Source organism: Schistocerca nitens, chromosome 2, assembly GCF_023898315.1.
Source record: "Schistocerca nitens isolate TAMUIC-IGC-003100 chromosome 2, iqSchNite1.1, whole genome shotgun sequence".
Taxonomy (NCBI): Eukaryota; Metazoa; Arthropoda; class Insecta; order Orthoptera; family Acrididae; genus Schistocerca; species Schistocerca nitens.
Window position 1 is genome coordinate 1,189,372,149 of NC_064615.1, and position 21,045 is coordinate 1,189,393,193.

Here is a 21,045-nt window from a genome sequence, read left to right on the forward strand (position 1 = left end):
GTTTCCTATAAATCTTGAAAGTATGAATATGATCACTGATGTCTATTGTTACATCTGAATAATTGATGCAGTTAACCCCAAACTTCTTCATGAATTTTTTACTGTTGTGTTTAGAATTTACCTGCTTGGTAGCACCTATGCCCAAAAGCACAACACATCACAACATACCTAAACCAGTATCCAACCATGAAAGGGAGTGGATTATTTTCCAAGAACTGTTTTTCAAAATTGTCCATGAAGATTTCAGCAAACACTGGACTGATTCCATAGCTACACTACCAGTTTGCATCACCTGCTATTGAAACAAAAAAAGTAGTGATGGGAAATCCAGGATGAAGTAATGATGGCAGTATTATGAAAAAGGTAGATTAATATACGCCTCAGAGCGGAGATGCTGAGTCACAGGCCAAAAAGTCCTTCATTGGAATCAGAAAACTCTCTCTCTCTCTCTCTCTCTCTCTCTCTCTCTCTCTCTCTCTCTCTCTGTGTGTGTGTGTGTGTGTGTGTGTGTGTGTGTGTGTGTGTGTGTGTGTGTGTGTGTGTGTGTAGCTGTCGAGGCAATGCATGCAGTCTGGATGGTGGGGCAAAGAGGTAGTGAGCAAGAGCGTATGAAAATCTTGCGCATGACACGATATTTGAAGGTGCTGGGGGTTGCATAAATCACGTTTCAGATCTTAGGTGATTTCCCTTATTTTATAGTGGTGATAAATACCACATGTAAGATTTTTGTATTCTCTCACTTGCAATTCTATGAGCAAATGCAGAGTGTAATTGAGTTTTGGAAACGTAATTAGATTTGTGAAATTCTAATAATATTTGCTACTATATTTGAGAGTGAAAGACTATTATGTTTTTTGAATAATAAGAGTGGTTACGAACTTAATGTGCAATTATTTTAGGTATAGATATTACCATAACCTATTTCAGTGAACAGTTTTCTATTTTGCATAATGCAGTGTGCATAATAAAAAAAATACGTGGCTTCTCTATGAAATTCGGAACTTATTATTTCACTATGAGAGAGTCTCAGCCTGTTTCTTAGCAATTCCATGGTAGTCTCACAGAGAACCAGTACAGAATTTAACTGCATTAAATTACCTACAAAAAGGACCTGATGACTTTTCATGTAGGACAGATAGTTTGCAGATAACTGAATCATCTTTCGTGTGCACGTGTATGTGTGTCTCTATAAAATGTAACATTTACATTGGCTCTTGGTGAATATATATATATTATGTCTTTACGAGTATTATCAACGTTATAGAATTCCTCCACTTATCACAGCAGTCAAGCAGGTCATAAGACTGTTCAATTGATGGTAGGTTTAACTGTAATCTGTTGTTCGCACCTCACTCCTTTTCCTGACATGATGCGTCCACAACTTTATCATTATTTTAAGCTTTATTCCACCGTGTGAAACAGTACAGTGGCTGATTTGGGAAGGGGAAGGGATAGCGGAGGGGGAAAGTTCTACTTGTGGGTACGGCAATGGGCACCGGCATGGCACCATCCTATGCCAACCTATGCATGGGCCATCTAGAGGAATCATATATCACCACCCAGAACCCCAAACACCTCACGTGGTTCAGATTCATTGATGACATCTCTGTGATCTGGATCGAGGATGAGGACAGCCTATCCACATTCCTCCAGAACCTCAACTATTTCTCCCCCATTCACTTCACCTGGTCCTCCTCAACCCAAATAGCCACTTTCCTTGATGGTGACATCTGCCTCAAAGATGGCTGCATCAGTACGTTGGTCCATATCAAACCTACTAACCACCTGCAATACCTCCACTTCAACAGCTGCCATCCATTCCATGCCAGGATATCCTTTCCATACTGCTTACCCTTCTGTGGCCATCACATCTGTAATGATGAGTTGTGCCTCTCAAAATACACCGAGGATCTCACTGAGGCCTATACAGACTGTAATTACCCTCCCAACCTTGTACAAAAACAGATCTCCCGTGCCTTATCTCTTGAGTCACCTGCCACCTCCAAAAGTCCCACCATCCAGCCACAGAGGAGCATTCCCTCATGACTCAGTACCACCCAGGGCTAGAGCAACTGAATCACATTCTCCACCAGGGTTTTGACTACCTGTTGCCGTGCTCTGAAATAAGGACTGTACTGCTCACTATCCATCCCACCCTCCCACAGTGGTATTCTAGCATCCACAGAACCTACACAATATCCTCATCCAGCCCTACTAACTCCTGCTCCCATGGCACATATCCCTGTAATAGACATAGACACAAGACCTGTCCCATACATCGTTCCACCACCATCCACTCCAGTCTGGTCACAAGCACCGCCTACCCCAACAACGCAGGGCTACCTTTGAAACCAGTCATGATCTCCAAACGAAGCTGCAACCATGGTGCTGTGTTCTACACAGGTATGACAACCGACAAGCAGTCTGTGGCATGAGTGGCCACCAACAAACTGTGCCCAAGAAACAGCTGGACCGCAGAGATGCTCAGCATGTTGCCTAATACGATCTTCTTCATTTCAATGACTGCTTCACAGCCTTTGTCATCTGCATCCTTCCAACACCAACTTTTCGACATTGCGCAGGTAGGAACTCTCACTGCAATACGTGGGTAAGCCAAAACATTATGACCATTGCCCACTGCAACGTTGGAAAATAACTGGTGCCATTGCGGGCACGTAACATGGCGACAAAAGTATGTAGGCAGAGCAAAAACAGATGAGAGATCATCCTAGTGAAGATATGAGCTGCAAATGGGGAAATCTATTGAGATAAATGACTCTGACAAGGGGCGGGTTATTATTACATGGAGTCCGTGAATGAGTATCTTGACAATGGCGAAGCTGGTCGAATGTTCACGAGCTAATGTTGCAAGCATCTACCCTCTGTTAACTTTCCAGAATTTCTTGACCTTGAACCTTGCCTCACCATCATTCCCCAAGTCCCTCAACATGCAAACTAACCTTACAGCCACAGAAAGAATCGCAGTCCACTATCTCAAAACTGATCCCGACCTTATAATCCTTCCTGCATACAAAGGCTCCACCACTGTCGTCTTGAACTGCAAGGATTACCTGGCAGGACGACTCCGCCAGGTGTCAGATATGCCACCTACAAACCTTGCCACAGTGACCCATTCAAGAAATCCAGCAGGATCTCCAGTTACTTCTCAAATCCTTAAGCCCATCCCAGAATCTCTCCCCAGAGTGCATCTCTCTGCTCACCCGTACCACTGCATGCTGTCCTGTGAAGCCCCATCATATGCCATGGCCCTCCTGTCTCTGATGGTGATGTTGGTCCTGTGCTCAAATTAATGATTATTTATTCTCATGTGCAGCCTAATTGTGCCGATGTGCTACTTCTGTCCGTGCACAGTATAAAAAAGTCTGTGGCCTGGTTGTGTGGCACCAGCTTCCGTCACACTGAGAGGGTTTTACTGCTACGGTTGCAATATTGTGGTGCCTGACCTAATCTTACTTGTGCCACCCGAACAGCCCTCGATGCTGCAATCGATGTACCGGCACGTAAGTGTCCTCGGACTGCCTTCCACTGCTGTGGCTGAACTACCTAGTTCTGTGGTAACATCCAAATAGTGGTGGTGTTACAGTTGGCTGCAGGAACTATATTCTATCAGAGTAGGCACCTTGTTTTACTGTGTTAGAGTCCATAAAACCACAGAGAAATGGTCTTTGGGGCTTAGTCCATTGTGGACCAGAGTAGGTTACCCATTCTGCCACACACCTAAGAAGGAATAACTTTATTACAATTATTAGTGAGGAAACAAACTTGACTGATTCTGTGACAGTGACAGAAGATTAACTTTTCCCTCTGTCCCAAGACTCAGTCGGAAGGTGTCGGCTGTATCCCAGTTGTTTCTGCCTGCCCAGCCCTGAGAGAGAGAGAGAGAGAGAGAGAGAGAGAGAGAGAGAGAGAGAACTCCAACACCAACACGGGTGCTACTGGTACCATTGTAATACGGCATGGTGGCATCAAGGGATTTAACGGCCTGCCCTTGATACATCTGCAGCAGATACTGGTCAACAAAAGGAGAGTATCACTTGCAACCAGATATTGTCGCTGACAATATGCAATCTTTGTTGGTTCAGTTTATGGCACTGACTGAAATGCAACTTATTACTTTAATCACAGCACCAGTGGACCAAGAGGCTAAATTAGATTCTCTACAGACTAGGTTAGAAACACAAAATGCTAAATTACGCTTCGATTTCGTAGGGACTTTAGAAGCACAAAGTGAAAAATTAGGCTCAAAGTTAACTTCAAAATTTAATTGGAAACAGTTAGATATTTTTCACCAAAGCCCTTCAGGCTCATAACTGTGAGTTTCAATACTGTGTAGACAGCCAGGATCTTGGTTTGAAAATACAGCAAAAGATGCTAGATAGGGGCTTCTAGAAAACTAATATGGTTCTGAGTTGTGTGCTGACAATCAAAAATTTACAACAGTAATGTCAACTGCTCAGCAAATAGATAGTCAAACAGCTGTGTTAGATCACTAAGTGAACAATCTGGAGAGGCTGGCATGTGTCAGTGCTCACAGAATTGCTACCACCACTGAGTCCAGGGTAAATCAAACTGAAGGGCAGTTGGGGGAATTAAAAATAGGGTTTACTGAGAAAATTGTAATGTATTACATTATACATGAAAATAAATATATCTGATAAACTGAGTGAAGGAATATCAAGTGTTATAGCACATCAATAAGTTTTGGAACTTGGCACAATTTTGCTGATGTTGGTAATGTCTATAAGGGGCGTTCAAAAATAAACAAACCAGAGGTATAATTACAGAAACCAATACCTGTATGTTAGAAGTATTGACCCTGGCTGTTGAGACACTTGTCACACTGTGACACAAGGGAGTGAATGGCTGTCTCATAAAATTTCCAGGGCTGCGATGTTAACCAGTTCCGCATGTACAGCTGGACGTCGTCATCCAAAGTGAATCATTTGCCCCTCAGAGCCTTTTTAAGGGGGCCAACAATGGTGTAATCACAGGGAGAGAGGTCTGGACTGTATTGGAGGGTGGTCAAGAGCCTCCCATTTAAATTTCTGCAGGAGTGCCGCGACTGACTGTCTAGGGGCTGCTTTAGAACAAGTACATTTCTCCATGTTTCACAAGTAATCATGAATATAAGATAACAAAAATATACAATAAAAATAATCTCTCTCTCTCTCTCTCTCTCTCTCTCTCTCTCTCTCTCTCTCTCTCGCTCCCCCTCTCTCCCCCCCCCCCCCCCCCTCTCTCTCTCTCTCTCTCTCTCTCTCTCTCTCTCTCTCTCTCTCTCTCTCTCTCTCTCTCTCTGTGTGTGTGTGTGTGTGTGTGTGTGTGTGTGTGTGTTATTCAGCTCATCATTTCAATGGTAAATATATAATGCTGCTTGCTTTCCTATTCTTTTTTCAAAGTGCTGTTCACAATATTTGCTGTTCACAATATTAGTTTCAAAAATCATGTAACATCGTAACTGAACTAACTAAAAACATTACTTTATTTTTAAACAAAATGATTACAAAATTGAAAACATAATTTTCTACATAATTTAAGACATTAAAAGTACAAGACTGCTCGTAATAGATAATGTGCACTACAATCGTCGTTTCACGTAAGCTGCTTAGCCTTAAATTGACTTCAGAATGTTGTTTAACATTTATTTAATTCAAAATGCAAGACTAATTGGCTCGTCGTATTGAGTGCATCTGCTTCAGATCTCAAACTGTCACCACCATAGTGATGAGAAAGAAGGCTCAATGTTACACTGGATACAATACAGAACGTGAATGGTCAAAAGTAAAGTTCCAAACTTTACTGCCACTGGAGACACAGTTTCAAATAGCACTTGAGAGTCCTGGAGACATTTTTTAATTACCACAGTTACACTTTATGCAGTAACCACCCACTGGTGGATGTTCACCGAATGGGGCAAATACTGGTGCGTAAGGACACTAGTCTGCAGTGCAATTCATCTGGCCTTCCATCGTTATCTTTGCCCATCAGCAACTTCTTTCTGATATCGCATCAGCAGCTTCTTTCTGATGTCGTGCAAAAGACAGAAATACCTGCAGAAAACAAAACTCAATGTTAATTCTGCACAAACGTCGCACATTAATTACAGTAAAATACAGATTTGAAAGCCCGACACGCAAGCCAGAAATTTGGTAGAAAGTACAATAATGAATTTTTTATGGTACACAATGAGATAAAACTCTCGTGCTTCCGACTGGAAGTTCCTGAAAAAATATAAAAAATATGCAGGTGCCAGAACAGTGTGTGCATCACTTACAATAAAAGAGATGCCAAAATTAGATCTACATCTGTATCTATACTCCACAAGCCACCTTACGGTATATGGCAGAGGGAAATTTATGTACCACTGTCACTTCTTCCAGTTGTGAGTAGTCTGTGGGAAGAACAATTGCCAGCAAGCCTCTGTGTGGGCTCGAACCTCTCAGATTTCATCTTCACGGTCATTTTGCAATATATACATAGAAAAATGCAATATACTTGTCGACTCCACAAGGAATGTACAATCTCGGAACTTCAATAGTAAACGACACCATGATGCAAAACGCCCGCCTCTCTTGCAGTATGTTCCACTGGAGTCGTTTTATCGCCTCCACGACGCTTTTGTGCTTACTAAATGAACCTGTAAGAAAACATGCTGGTCTACTTTGGATATTCTCTACCAATCCTGTCTGTTACACATCCCATACTAATCAGCAATATGCGAATATTGGTTGAACAGGGTTTTTAAGCTACCTGTTTTGTTCAAAATGGCTCTGAGCACTATGGGACTCAACTGCTGAGGTCATTAGTCACCTGTTTTGTTGACAGACTATATTTCCTGAGGATTCTTCCACTGAATCTAAGTCTGGCATCCTGTGATTAGTTTTATGTGGTCATTCCACTTTAAGTTACTCCATACGCATACTTCTAGATAACTGCTTCTAGTGATTTATGCAATCGTGTAATTGTACTATAAAGGATCTGAAACTTTCTCGCCAGGACTTGAAGCAGGGAACTTTGCCTTTTGTGGGTAAGTGCTCTGTCAACTGAGCTACCCAAGCATAACTCACAACCTGTCCTCACACTTTTACTTCTGCCAGTAGCTCATATCCTACCTTCCAAACTTCATAGAAGTTCTTCTGTGCGACTTGTGGGACTAGCATAGATGCTGTGGAGATATGGCTTTGCCTCAGCCAGGGGGATTGCTTTCAGAGCGAATTCTTACTCTCCAATGGAGTGTGCACTGGTATCTAGTTTCCCAGCAGATTAAAAGATAAGTCACTGGTGGAAGTAAAGTTGTGAGGATGGCTTGAGATTATGATTGGGTAACTCGGTGGAGCACTTGCCCACAAAGTCCCGGTCTGGCACATAGGTTTAATCTGCCAGGAAGATTCATATCTACATCTACATGAATACTCTGCAATTCACACTTCAGTGCCTGGCAGAGGGGTCATTGAACCACTTTCACAGTATTTCTCTACCGTTTCACTCTCTAACATTGGGTGGGAAGACTCAGTTGCTGAACAGTTCGAAGAAGACTTCAGTCTTTTAGAATTATCTTTGTAACAGAGAGCAATGTCCAGAGAACATTATATTTTTTTGACAACTTTTGTTTCAGTTTCGCTTGGGAGTACCTATGTTTTAGATCTCACACAAAAAGGATGTGTAATTTGTACTCGTGCATCAACAATGTATGTAGTAATGCTATGTGTGTATAAAAATGCAAGCAAATATACATATTAAAAGTTATTATAGCTGCAAGAATATTTTTTATTTATTACACCAATATTTGTTCACAACGTGACTTTTGCTTGTAATCATAAGAAGAGGCAGTAATTTCTTCCATACTGCAAGACATCTTAAAATATATATATGCTAATCACCAAGATTTAGTGGATGGACTGTATGATCAGCAACCACAGAAGATTAAAGGTAAATTAATGATATCAGCATAACCTAATAGTGACTTCTATTAAATATATATATGTGTAATAATTGAACAACTGACTTTTCGTCAAGCACCATGTTTGCTGCAAAATCAGACATTCCAAAAATCTACATTGAGAGAGTAAGAGAAATTATCCTAGTTACATTATTCATTTTTGTGCCTTCAGTGTCTGTACGTTGACTGTATTTTTCCTACGCTGTGAGGAAGACTGTTCATGGCACCAATTTTGTTTCAACAAGAATTCATGCTTTACTTCTAGTACTGCAAGTAGTAATTATCTCTCATTACATAAATTTCATGTCGATTCATACTCTTTGTGTTGGCTGTTGGGCTACCTCCCGGCATGGTTATTCCAAAATTTGCACAATAGCTTGCATGATTACGTTTAGTAGTGCCTCTCTTGTCATAATTAGCTTTCTTTCCTTTTTCCAAACCATTTCCCTAGTAGAAAATTTATTGATCAAAAGAGTTCAAAAATCATACCAAACTTCGAGTCATCAGTATAGTGTAAATTATTATGAAAATTTAAATCATTTGTGTCGTAATACTTTTCGATAAATTGACAGGAATTTATTGAAACATGATTTCATAGGAGGTTTCAGGTGCAAGATTTATTTACATAAAAATTTCATTAATTTTTTGGTAATTGCTAGCATGATAAAATGGCTGACCAAAATTATACATTGTTGATCGTAATACAGAAGGTGCAATCGGCCAAGATGCGGTGATTTGCATGAGCGCGCAGCTAGCAGAAAGCCGACATAGATCAGAGATAGATATCACAGATGTAACAAATAACAGCACAGATACACAGACAAACTATGATGATACCATGATGACTATCGATGAGACCGTTTCACACATTTCCGTAAGCAATACATCACTGCTGAATGAAACAGAGGAACGTGGAACAGCAGTGTATTCTGACAACATAGGACAGACACCGATTATCAGTAATCCAAATATTAATGTGTAAAGTACTGTTGATAGCAATGATAATAGTAACACAAATGCAGTGTTACGGCATTTACTGACAACTATGAACACTAAATTCCATGATGTTGTTGTTGTTGTTGTTGTGGTCTTCAGTCCTGAGACTGGTTTGATGCAGCTCTCCATGCTACTCTATCCTGTGCAAACTTCTTCATCTCCCAGTACCTACTGCAACCTACATCCTTCTGAATCTGCTTAGTGTATGCATCTCTTGGTCTCCCCCTACGATTTTTACCCTCCACGCTGCCCTCCAATACTAAATTGGTGATCCCTTGATGCCTCAGAACATGTCCTACCAACCGATCCCTTCTTCTGGTCAAGTTGTGCCACAAACTCCTCTTCTCCCCAATCCTATTCAGTACCTCCTCATTAGTTATGTGATCTACCCATCTAATCTTCAGCATTCTTCTGTAGCACCACATTTCGAAAGCTTCTATTCTCTTCTTGTCCATTCCATGATATGAACGTGAAATTCACTACAGTTACACAACAGCTTAGTAACTTGAACACAAGATGTAACAATTTGTCACAAGGTTTTTCAGATTTCAAAACAGAACAAAAACAGGTGTTGCAATATTTCCAAAACAGTCTCACACAAAAATTCAATGATCTGACAGAAACTCTACACACAGATATATCCGAAAATTAAAAAAAAAACGAAAAAAAAACCAACCAATTAAGACAGGAGGTTATTTCTGATATTAAACAAAGTATTGATGTTTTGAATGAAAAGGTAGGTTCAATTAGTGACAATCAAGAACACGTAGAAAGTGAATTAAAGAAAATCATGGACACGATTAATAGTGTAAGAGCAAATCAAAACCGAATGTGTAATACTATAAAGAAAGTGACCACAATTGTCAACAAGCTACACAAGGACTATGAATGTTTACCATTGGTAGTAGAGGAGCTAACAGTAAGAGTAGAAAGATCAGAATTAGAGTGCCAAAAGAAAAAGAGCTCAGATAAGGAAAAATTTAGATGATATAACCAAAAGAGCAGATGCAGGTATCTTAGATCAAAGTAGTGCATTAGCACAGAAGGTAATATCTGAATGCAAAGTATATGTAGACGTGGTAGAAGAGGCCATGTAGAAAAGGGAAATTGAATCATCTAATGAAGTAGGTCAGGTTGCTAATATTTAACTACCTGTGCCCATGATGGATGGGTGTAATAGTTATCCACATCTTGTCACATGCCCAATTACCACCATATGGTGTTCCCCACACTTGTAACAACATACCAATGTCAGATAATGCCACATGTTTAACACTCATCTTCACTGATGAAGGGTTGCTGAGACATAAGAAGTTTCCCACGTATTTGACAGATGGGAAGTGGATGAATCTGGTAGTTTTTAGCAATGCATTCTACAACGTATTTCCATGTAACTGAACAGAGGCTCAAAAGATAAGATTTATTGTTGGTTACACCCAAGGTGATGTTCTTTTGTGGGCCAGTGAAATGGCATAATGTTGTCACAGTTACAAGGAATTTGAATGTGCTTTCTTAGACAAGTACTGGTCAGAAGCCATTCAAGAGAGATTAAGGTGTGAAGTCTGTAACCCGGCTCCATTTAACAGCAAGCATGGAAGCTTGCGGGATTATTTCGTAAAGTATTTAAATAAGAACAGATATTGGACCAATCCCATATCACAAGTGGATGTATTGAAGATGTTAAAGAGCTGACTTCTGTCACACATAAGGGAAAAATTATTAACCACACCAGTACATAACACTTTTTTCAGTTTTGGATTCCATTGGCCTGATTTGTGAAGAGGCATCATGGCAACATAAAGCAGCAGATAAACAAACACCTCAATCTGTCTTTGGGAACCAACCTGTAAATAATAATGTTACTACACAACAGGCATGGCAATCATACCTGAAACAGTGCAAACGGGAATGGATATGGTAATAGAAATGGAAAAAATAAGATTTAAGCAAGATTATCAGAACAACAGGAACAATTACAATGGACAAGGGTATCTGCTGCCCGTAAGAGGTAACAGCCAGCGGATACAGTGGAAAGCAGTCGGCAACAATCAAATGCTGCATGCTGTGCCACAGCTAATCTTAGGACATTTAGCCGTGTACAACTTATTACAATCTTCAGAAAGACTCACGAAGTAGTTAGGCTATAATATTTATTTTTTTATTGCAACGAAAAGCTCATATTAACATTGAATCAATAACAAAAGAACTATTATATATAATCAAAGAATAAACAATCTTTCCCATGTGTGCGCCACCACAGAATAATGCTATCCTTCACCGTGCGTATACAGATGTTCTGCTGGCGACTCCCACACAGCCCCCGTCCGATAGAGCGGAGCTCCGGGAATGTGGGGGTATTTATATTTCACCCGACGCCCAGCTCTTGTGTGTACTGAAGGCATTGGTTGAACTTCTTCAGCTTCTGTTGCTGGTAGTGACGGTACCACTTCCTCTTGTGGTGGTGAGGTGGTGTCACCCTCGTCCAGTGGTGTGGAAGGTGGCGCTGGGTGCCTGACCTCTGTGTCCTCTTCAGTCGGTAACATATGTGCAGGTTCGAGCCGTTCCAATGATATCACTTGACTTTCCATTTAGATCTATCTGTATGGTATGTTCATCCTGTGAGAGCACTCTGTAAGGTCCAGAATATGGAGGCTGCAGCAGTGACTTGACAGCGTCCGTCCGTAGCATCGCGCATGTGAACATGAGCTTAGATCTTTGTGCACGAACATATTCGCCACTCCGTGTCTCAAGACGAGATGGACGAAGTCTGGCCATATGCTCGCGTACCATTTGCAATGTAAATTGCAATTCGGTCTGTCGTGCCCCTTCTTTATCGGTGAAGAATTCTGCAGGCAGTCGTAAGGGTTCACCGTAAACCAATTCTGCGGTGGATGCTGTGCGTAGGCCCAACAAAACTACTGGTAACGCTGACAACCGAGATTGTGCGTGGCACATTAATGCAGGTTTTAATGGTCTATGCCAGCGGTCCACCGTCCCATTGCTTGCTGGGTGGTAAGCTGTGGTGCGATGATGTTGGAACTCGCAGAGGTTGACCAATTCTGAGAACAACATCGATTCATACTGAAGCCCCTGGTCTGTGGTGACATGTAAAGGGCACCCGAAACGTGCAATCCGAGATGAAAGACTTACGCGTGCCACTGTTTCTGCTGAACTATCTGATAACGGAATCGCCTCTGCCCATCTGGTGAAGCGGTCCACCGCAGTGAGGAGATAACGGTATCCTTCCGACGGCAAAAGCGGTCCCACGATGTCCAGGTGCACGTGTGTGAAACGTTGTGTGGTAAGTGGGAAGTTTCCTACCGCTTTGTGCACGTGTCGTCCCACCTTGGCCCTCTGACAGTCCAGGCACGTTTTTGCCCAATTACGGCAGTCTCTATTTATACCGGGCCACACGAATCTGTCTGTCATTAGTTTGACGCTGGCGTTTACTCCTGGATGAGCCAGTCCATGGATGCTATCAAATGATTGTCGTCACAATCTCTCAGGTACGAACTGTCTCGGTTTTCCTTGCGATACGTCACACCAAACTCGGAAGTGTTCACTCGTAGGTTGTATTTGTTGCAAGCGTAACCTGGACGTACTATGACGAGAGAATTTAGCAAGTTGCTGGTCTGTTTCCTGTGCTGCAGCTATTTCCTTGTAGTCAATAGTCTGAGGGATTGTTTCCAACCTAGACAGGAAATCTGCCACGACGTTCTCAGCTCCTTTTATGTGCTGCAGGTCTGTCGTAAACTGGGCGATAAACTTGAGTTGTCTAAATTGTCGTGGTGAGCAACCGTCCTTGTTCTTACTGAAGGTGAAGGTAACTGGCTTGTGGTCTGTGAAAACAGTGAATGGTTTGCCTTCAACTTGCGGTCGGAAATGTCTGATGGCTTCATAAATTGCCAGTAGCTCCCTATCATAGGCACCCCATTTTACTTGTGATGATGTAAGCTTGCGGGAGAAGAAACCTAGGGGCTGCCAATTGTTTCCCACCTTCTGGTGTAGAGCTGCACCTATTGCCTGCTGGCTCACATCCACAACAATTGCCAGTCGAGGTTGAGGAGCCGGATGTGCCAACATTATTGCCTGACGTAGACAGGTTTTGATCTTGTCGAATGCCATCTGCATCTCTGATGTCCACTGTAAAGGTTGTTTGCCCACAGCATCCTTGCCGACTAGTGCTGACGTCAAAGGTGCTTGAATGGCCACCACATTAGGCAGATGTTGTCTGTAGAAGTTAACTGCCCCAAGAAACTGGCGTAGTTGGCGACAGTCGATGGGGCGAGTCATCTCTTCGATAAGGTCGAGTTTGTCTTGCAGTGGGCTGATACCGGCTGCTGTTACTGAGTAGCTCAAGAATGGCACCTGACATCGTCGAAGTAAACACTTCGATTCATTGACCGAAATGCCATATGCCTCAATACGTTGGTAAACAGTCCTTAGATGTAGTTCGTGCAATTCCTCAGACAACGAAAAAACCAAGATGTCGTCAAGGTACGCGAAGTAATATTGTAAACCTTTGAGGACTTCGTCAATGAAACACTGCCAAGTTTGTGCCGCATTTTTTAACCCGAACAGCATATGGAGGTATTCAAATAAACCGAATGGTGTTGTGACAGCCATCTTCGGTATATCAGCAGGTGCGGCCGGTATCTGGTGATACGCTTTTTTGCAATCAATGACACTAAAAATGGTCGCGCCTGCAAGTGCATGTGTAAAATCTCTGATATGGGGTATCAGATAACGATCGGGGATGGTACGAGTATTTAGTGCTCTGTAATCTCCGCATGGTCTTCAAGTCCCATCTTTCTTCTTTACGAGGTGAAGTGGCGTTGACCACAAACTGTCGGACCTACGGATGATTCCCGAGCATAATAATTCTTCGAACTCTGCCTTCACTGCAGCAAAACGTCCGGAGCTAACCGGATGGGTGTTGAGACACTGGTTGACCGGGTGTAGTCCTGATGTGATGTACCATATTGTGCTCTATTGTCTGCCCACCAGACATGGATTCACAGTTTGCTACTTTTCTGCAATCAGACGTGGAAATAGGGCTTTGTCCTAGGATGCCTCTAATGCACTGTGTCCTGCATCGAATGCTCACTGAGCTAATTGATACCTCAAGTGCATAATAAAACAAGAAATCTACACCCAATATTGCGTCTGACACATTGGCAATTACGAAAGTCCATGGTAAACTTTCATGGAACCCGAGGTCTACCTCCATCTGACGTTTTCCATAAGTCGCTATCGACGTCTGGTTTGCTGCTGTGAGTTTCGACTGAGATGGAGGGAGCTTCACATCACAGTTTCTAACAGGCAACACACTAACGTCTGAACCTGAGTCAACTAGATAAGCATGGCCGGACTTAACGTCTGTAACAAACAGCCGATGGGACAGTGAAGGTAAAGAAGAAAGGTTATTCACCCGTAGCTGCCCCTGGTCAATCTCACCTCGTAACAGTAGGCGCCGGTGCTCGAACTCGCGACCGGCGGCACCTAACGCTGTCGCCATTTGGGTGATTGCAGGGTGATGTGCAGCACGTCGCCTCGCTTCCGAATCGTCGATAGTATCAGCAGATACGCTCCTCAGACACAATGTCATCTTCTTTGCTCTTCTTGTTTGTGCCTGCTTTGCCTCCAAGCAACGTCGATATCTGCTGCTTCAATCCGTCAACTTGTTTTCGTAGGTCATCCAGTTGTTGAGAAACGTCCGGCCGTTGTATCGCTGCCGTTTCCTGTTTTGTCCGAGCATCACCGTCGACGTATGCGCTGCGTCTAACGAGGTGTAGACCTTGTCGGCTAATGAGATCAACGATGAGATATGTTGTGTGTCTGAGAGTGCCACAGCCGTTCTAACTGCCTCTGGCAACAGCACACGCCATACATGTTGCAGTGTCGTACCTGGCAACTCGGTGTCGTTGACTAAACACGCAGGTGCCGCCAAAATTCCGAAGCTGACTTATCTCCTCTCTTTTCACCGTGCAATACTTGCTGAATACGTTGTTCCACCGGCCGATGTAGTCGCTCAATGAGTAACTGCTTAAAACGCGTATACTTTTGCGTGGCGGGCGGCTGAAGTATTATATCTGCGCTGATCGTTGCTGTTTTATTGTCAAGCGCACTAACGGCGATCATAAATTTTGTCTCTTCGTTTACAATGCCATGATGCTGGAAAGTCAGATCAAGCATTGCAAGCCACAGTTCAGGTTTATCAGGTATGAACTGCGGTGGGCGTAATTTCATCTTGCTACTGTTCTCTGCCGAAAGGCCGTTACTTGATGGTGCAGAAAAATTCAACACAGCATTTTCTTGTTCTTCAAAGGCGCGTCGTAATTCCTAAATGTTCTTTAACAAAACGTCGTGCCGATCTGAAACACTCTGGGTGCCCCGCGGACTCGCCGGTCTCCTGGTAGACGAAATTGAACTGGGCTGCATTTGTTCGTCTACAATGAAATTCTTTATATAGGGTCACCACTTTAGCCACGTACTACTTATTACAATCTTCAGAAAGACTCATGAAGTAGTTAGGCTATAATATTTATTTTTTTTACTGCAACAAAAAGCTCATATTAACATTGAATCAATAACAACAGAACTATTATATATAATCAAAGAATAAACAATCTGCCCCTTGTGCGCGCCGCCACAGAATAATGCTATCCTTCACTGTGAGTATACGGATGTTCTGCTGGCGACTCCCACGGACAAAATAACAGTGTGAACTACAATTTCGCATTTACCAACACAAATTTGCAGAGCCAATGACATGAATTGGCGTAACACAGCACACAATGTACAGTTCTCTGAAATTGTGTCAGTGGTGCAATACACTTACAAACACGTTTTGTGAGATATGAAGAACAAGGTGACATGAAAGATGATTTACACCAACATGAGGAGGAAGTTCAGCAAAACTTGTATGAAGAACAGGTACAGGCATTTATAAAGACAACAATATTTGACATGGAAGGACACTTAGTTCTAGACACAGGTGCAACGACTAACTTAATGTCAACCGAATTTTTTTCAAGAGTTAAAGAAAAGAGGTAAAATTCCCACATTCCCAGTGCAGAACTGAAGAATACAGATGGCCACTGGAAACAAATTAAAAGTAGTGAATTTACAAGCACTTATTCCATCAAAAATAAGACACTTTATTGTCAAATGTAATTTCCTCATCAGTGACAAATTAATAGTAAATTGTTTGATTGGGATGGACATGTATAGGGCTTATAAGGGTTTATAAGAAGCAAATGGCCATAGGAAGTGGTAAGTGCTACTTCATTGTAAATGAACAGGTATTTTCTGTCAATTTAATAAAAACGTCAGACAAGAAGGTCAAGCAGAAGGAGTCTGATGTGACAGTTCAATTTGTATTTCCTACTATATTATTTGGAAACACTCACTATAATGAAAAAGTGCCAGAATCAGACATAAACTAAGAAATAGCAGAGCAAAAGGAAGAACAGGAGCAACAGGAACTTACAGATCTGTTATTTATGCAAATATATTTCGAAAACACAGCATTGGAATTACCACAAGCACATGCACCATTTCCAAGAAATGAACAAATATTTGTGGAGGAAACCATGGTGCAACACATGACGATTTTGCTTGAAATGGACACGCACAAGTTAAAAGTATTCGACGAGGACACAACCCACAACCATTAAAGTCCCAGTGCCAGGCTGTCAACTGCTTGCCACGCATGGGCACAATAATGAAGGAGACTTGACTAAATCAAGCATTGTTAAATATGCACATTATTCAATATTTGTACCCCTTTTTTATAATGTATGTATGTGTTAGTTAATAAGGTAAAACTGACATCTCCACTTAACATGACAGAAGTCTATCTAAAAGACCGAGAAATGAATTGCTTTGAGTCCCCACACATTGGTAATAGCTAGCAATCAATTAATCATATGATACTGCCTAACACTTTACACCTCCATACAATGTCAGTGTACAGTCAGGGGCAATTGTGTAATACCTAAACAACTAGCTCCCAATATCATATCTTTTTTTTTTCCCTTTTCTCTCATTATTAATTTATAAGAATGTTTTCTTTTCCTCATTAGTAATAATAAATTCATACATTGTGCAAAGATGGCAAAAATAGGCTTTTAGGATTATAAAGACAACTTTAAAAGCCTATCTTTCCTGTCTTCTGTGGGAATGTACAAATTTATTATTAATGGAAGAGCAATGTCTGGAGAATATTCAATTTTTTTAGCAACTTTTGTTTCAGTTTCACTTGGGAGTACTCATGCTTTAGATCTTATACAAAAAGGACATGTAATTTTTACCTGTGTGTCAAAAATGTGCGCAGTAAATGCTATATGTGTATAAAAATGCAAGAAAATATACATATTAAAAGTTATTATACCTGCATGAATATTTTTATTTATTATACCAATATTTGTTCACAAGCATGACTTTTGCCTGCAATCATAAGAAGAGGCAGTAATTTCTTCCATACTGCAAGACATTTTAAAATATATATGTGCTAATCATCATGATTTAGTGGGTGAACTGTGTGATCAGAAACCACAGAAGATTAAAGGTAAACTAATGATATCAGCATAACCTAGAAGTGACTTCTATTGAACATATATATGTGTAACAATTGAACAATTGACGTTTTGTTAAGCACCAAGTTTGCTACAAAAACAGACATTCTAAAAATCTACGTCGATACAGTAAGAGAAATCCTAGATACATTATTCATTTTTGCACTTCAGTATTTGTACTTTGCATTGTATTTTTCTTATGCAGTGAGGAAGACTGTTCATGGCACCAATTTAGTTTCAACAAGAATTAATGCTTTAATTCCACTACTGCACATAGTAATTATCTCTCATTATGTAAATTTCATGCTGATTCATACTCTTTGTGTTAGCTGTTGGGCTGCCTCTCAGCACGGTTATTGCAAAATTGCCCAACAGACTAACACATCCTCCAGTCCACAAAGTATACCAATTAGATTCCTTTCAGAGACTGCTGATATAATACACTGAAGAACCAAAGAAACTGGTACACCTGGCTAATATCATGTTGGGCCCCCACGAGCACGCAGAAGTACTGCAACATGACCTAGCATGGACTCGACCAAAGTCTGAAGCAGTGCTGGAAAGAATTGACACCATGAATCCAACTTGGCTGTCCATAAATCTGTAAGATCACGAGGGGGTGGAGATCTCTTCTGAACAGTATGTTGCAAATCATCCCATACATGCTCAATAATGCTCATGTTTGGGGAGTTTGGTGGCCATCAGAAGTGTTTAAACTCAGAAGAGCGTTCTTGGAGTCACTCTGTAGCAATTCTGGACATGTTGTGTGTAGCATTGTCCTGCTGTAATTGAGTCTGTCAGAATGCACAATGGACATGAATAGATACAGTTGATCAGACAGAATGCTTACATGCATGTCACCTGTCAGAGTCGTATCTAGATGTACCAGTGGTCCCATGTCACTTCAACTGCACATGCCCCATACCATTACAGTGTCTGATATGCAGGGTCCATGGATTCATGAGGTTGTCTCCATACCTGTACACATGCATCTGCTCGATACAACTTCAAACGAGACTCATCGACCCGGAAACATGTTTCCAGTCATCAACAGTCCAATGATGCTGTTGACAGGCCCAGGCAAGGCATAGAGCTTTGTGTTGTGCAGTCATCAGCGGTACATGAGCCAGCCTTCAGCTCCAAAAGCCCATGTTGATGATGTTCCATTGAATGGTTCACATTCTGACACTTGTTGATGGCCCAGCGTTGAAATTTGCAGCAATTTACAGAAGGATTCCACTTCTGACATGTTGAATGATTCTCTTCAGTCATCACTGGTCCTGTTCTTGCAGGATCTTTTTCCAGCCACAGCACTGTCAGAGATTTTATGTTTTACATGATTCCTGATATTTTAGTACTTTCAACATCGCAGCCCAGTCAACAATCTCGATAATCTAATATATAAGATACTATCAGCCTCGACTGCAGTAATGAAACCGACCTTTGCCTAGGTTTCATCCCAAGTAATTGAGCCTTCTTCAGAAGATAAACTTTATTCTATAATGTCTACCAGAGCATGGACTAGAAATAAAACTAAAACAGCACAATGGACATGAATGGATGCAGGTGATCAGACAGAATGCTTATGTACATCTCACCTGTCAGAGTCATATCTAGATGTACCAGGGTCCAATGTCACTTCAACTGCACATGCCCCATACTAATTACAGAGTCTCCACCAGCTTTAACAGTCCTCTGGTCTCGGTGGTGATTTAGTACCTATGTACAGCATTTTTAAAATGTGACTATGCCTATTCAGGCTGTTTTAGTTTCATTTCTAGACCATGTCCTCGTAGACATATTATAGAATCAGGTTTATCTTCTGAAGAAGGCTCAATTACTTGGGCTGAAACCTAGGTAAGGGTTGGTTTCATTACTGCAATCGAGGCTGATATTTTCTTATATATTCCTGATATTTATGGTATACTCGTGAAATGGTCATATAGGAAACCCATACTTCATCACTACCTCAGAGATGTTATGTCCCATCGCTCGTGTGCAGACTATAACACTACATTCAAACTCACTTAAATCCTGATCACCTGCCACTTTAGCAGCAGTAATCGATCTGACAACTTCACCACACACTTGCTGTCCTATATAGGTGTTGCTGACTGAAGCACCATATTCTGCCTGTTTCCACATATCTGCATTTGAATACGCATGTCCATACCGGTTTCTTTGCCACTTCAATGTAGCTCTGTACTTAAAAATCACACATAACAGCTCGCTCAACAAAAGATGCGTATCTAAAGACTGGAAAGTTGCTCAGTTCACACCAATACTCAAGAAAGGAAGTGGGTGTAATTAATTGAATTATAGACCTGCAGCACAGATGTCGACTTGCAGTAGTGTTTTGGAACATATACCGTTTCTGAACATCATAAATTACTCAAGGAAAATAATCTGTTGACACACAGTCGTCACAGATTCAGAAAATAATGCTCATGTGAAACACAACTAGCTCTTTATTCTCATTAAGTAACAGATGCTATATACAGGGGATCACATACTGATTCCATATTTCTATATTTCCAAAAATCTTTCGATACCATTTATCACAAGTGGCATATGATCAAACTGCATGCTGTTCCTAATCTATATAAACATCTTGGGAGGCAATCTGAGCAACCATCTTGGATTATGATGCTGTCATTTACCAATTAGTAAAGTCATCATAAGATCAAAACCAATTGCAAAATTATTTAAACAAGTTATCTGTGTGGCACAAAAAGTGGCAATTGACACTAAATAATAAAAAGTGTGAGGTCATCCACGTGAGTAATAAAAGGAATCTACTAAATTTTGGTTAGATCATAAATCACAAAAATTTAAAAGCTGTCAATTCAACTAAATACCTAGGAATTACAGTTACAAACAACTTAGGCTGGAAAGATCACATAGATAATGTTGTGGGGAAGGCAAACCAAAAACTATGTTTTATTGGCAGAACAGAAGTTGAAACACATTTACTTAAGAGACTGCTTACACTATTCTCATCTGTTTTCTGCTAGTGCTGCACTGCAGTAGGAATTCTTATTAGACTGGATTGATGGAGGACACTGAAAAAGGTCAAAGGAGGGCAGCTTGATTTGCATTATCGCAAAATAGGTGAGTGAGTGTCTCAGATATGATATGAGACTTGGGGTGACAAGCACTAAAACAAAGGCGCATTTCATGTTGGCAGCAGTTATTGATTTGAGTTTTGGAATACTTACTTTGTGTTCTCTGGTGAAAGAGTTTAGTAAAACTGTATTTAGAAACTGCACTTTAGTGGCACTATCATTGGGAACATCAACTTCGCTATCATGCATTGAAGATATTGATTATGTTTTGCCACTGATGCATTTCAAATACAACCAAAACCTCTTTGGATTTTGCACCAGATTTTGAGATAGAGGTTCGTTGTAGGAACTATTGAAATCATCTCGCCTTGGAGTTCACACTAAATTTCAAGATTCTGTGGAACTTTGCCAGTCTTGGGGATTTTAAATTCTTTTAAATTTGGCA

The 21,045-nt window shown here is 41.2% G+C and overlaps 1 protein-coding gene across 2 annotated transcripts in view; it reads right to left on the bottom strand.

Moving 5' to 3' along the window:
* Window positions 1-5,480: 5,480 nt before the first annotated feature.
* LOC126237527 (phospholipid-transporting ATPase ABCA3) overlaps window positions 5,481-21,045 on the bottom strand; it is a 707,258-nt gene continuing 691,693 nt past the window's right edge. For both annotated transcript variants that reach the window (XM_049947708.1, XM_049947709.1), the window contains exon 31: window positions 5,481-6,071. In XM_049947708.1, the coding sequence (XP_049803665.1) occupies window positions 6,006-6,071 (66 nt within the window). In that variant the 3' untranslated portion in view covers window positions 5,481-6,005. The remainder of the gene's footprint in view (window positions 6,072-21,045) is intronic.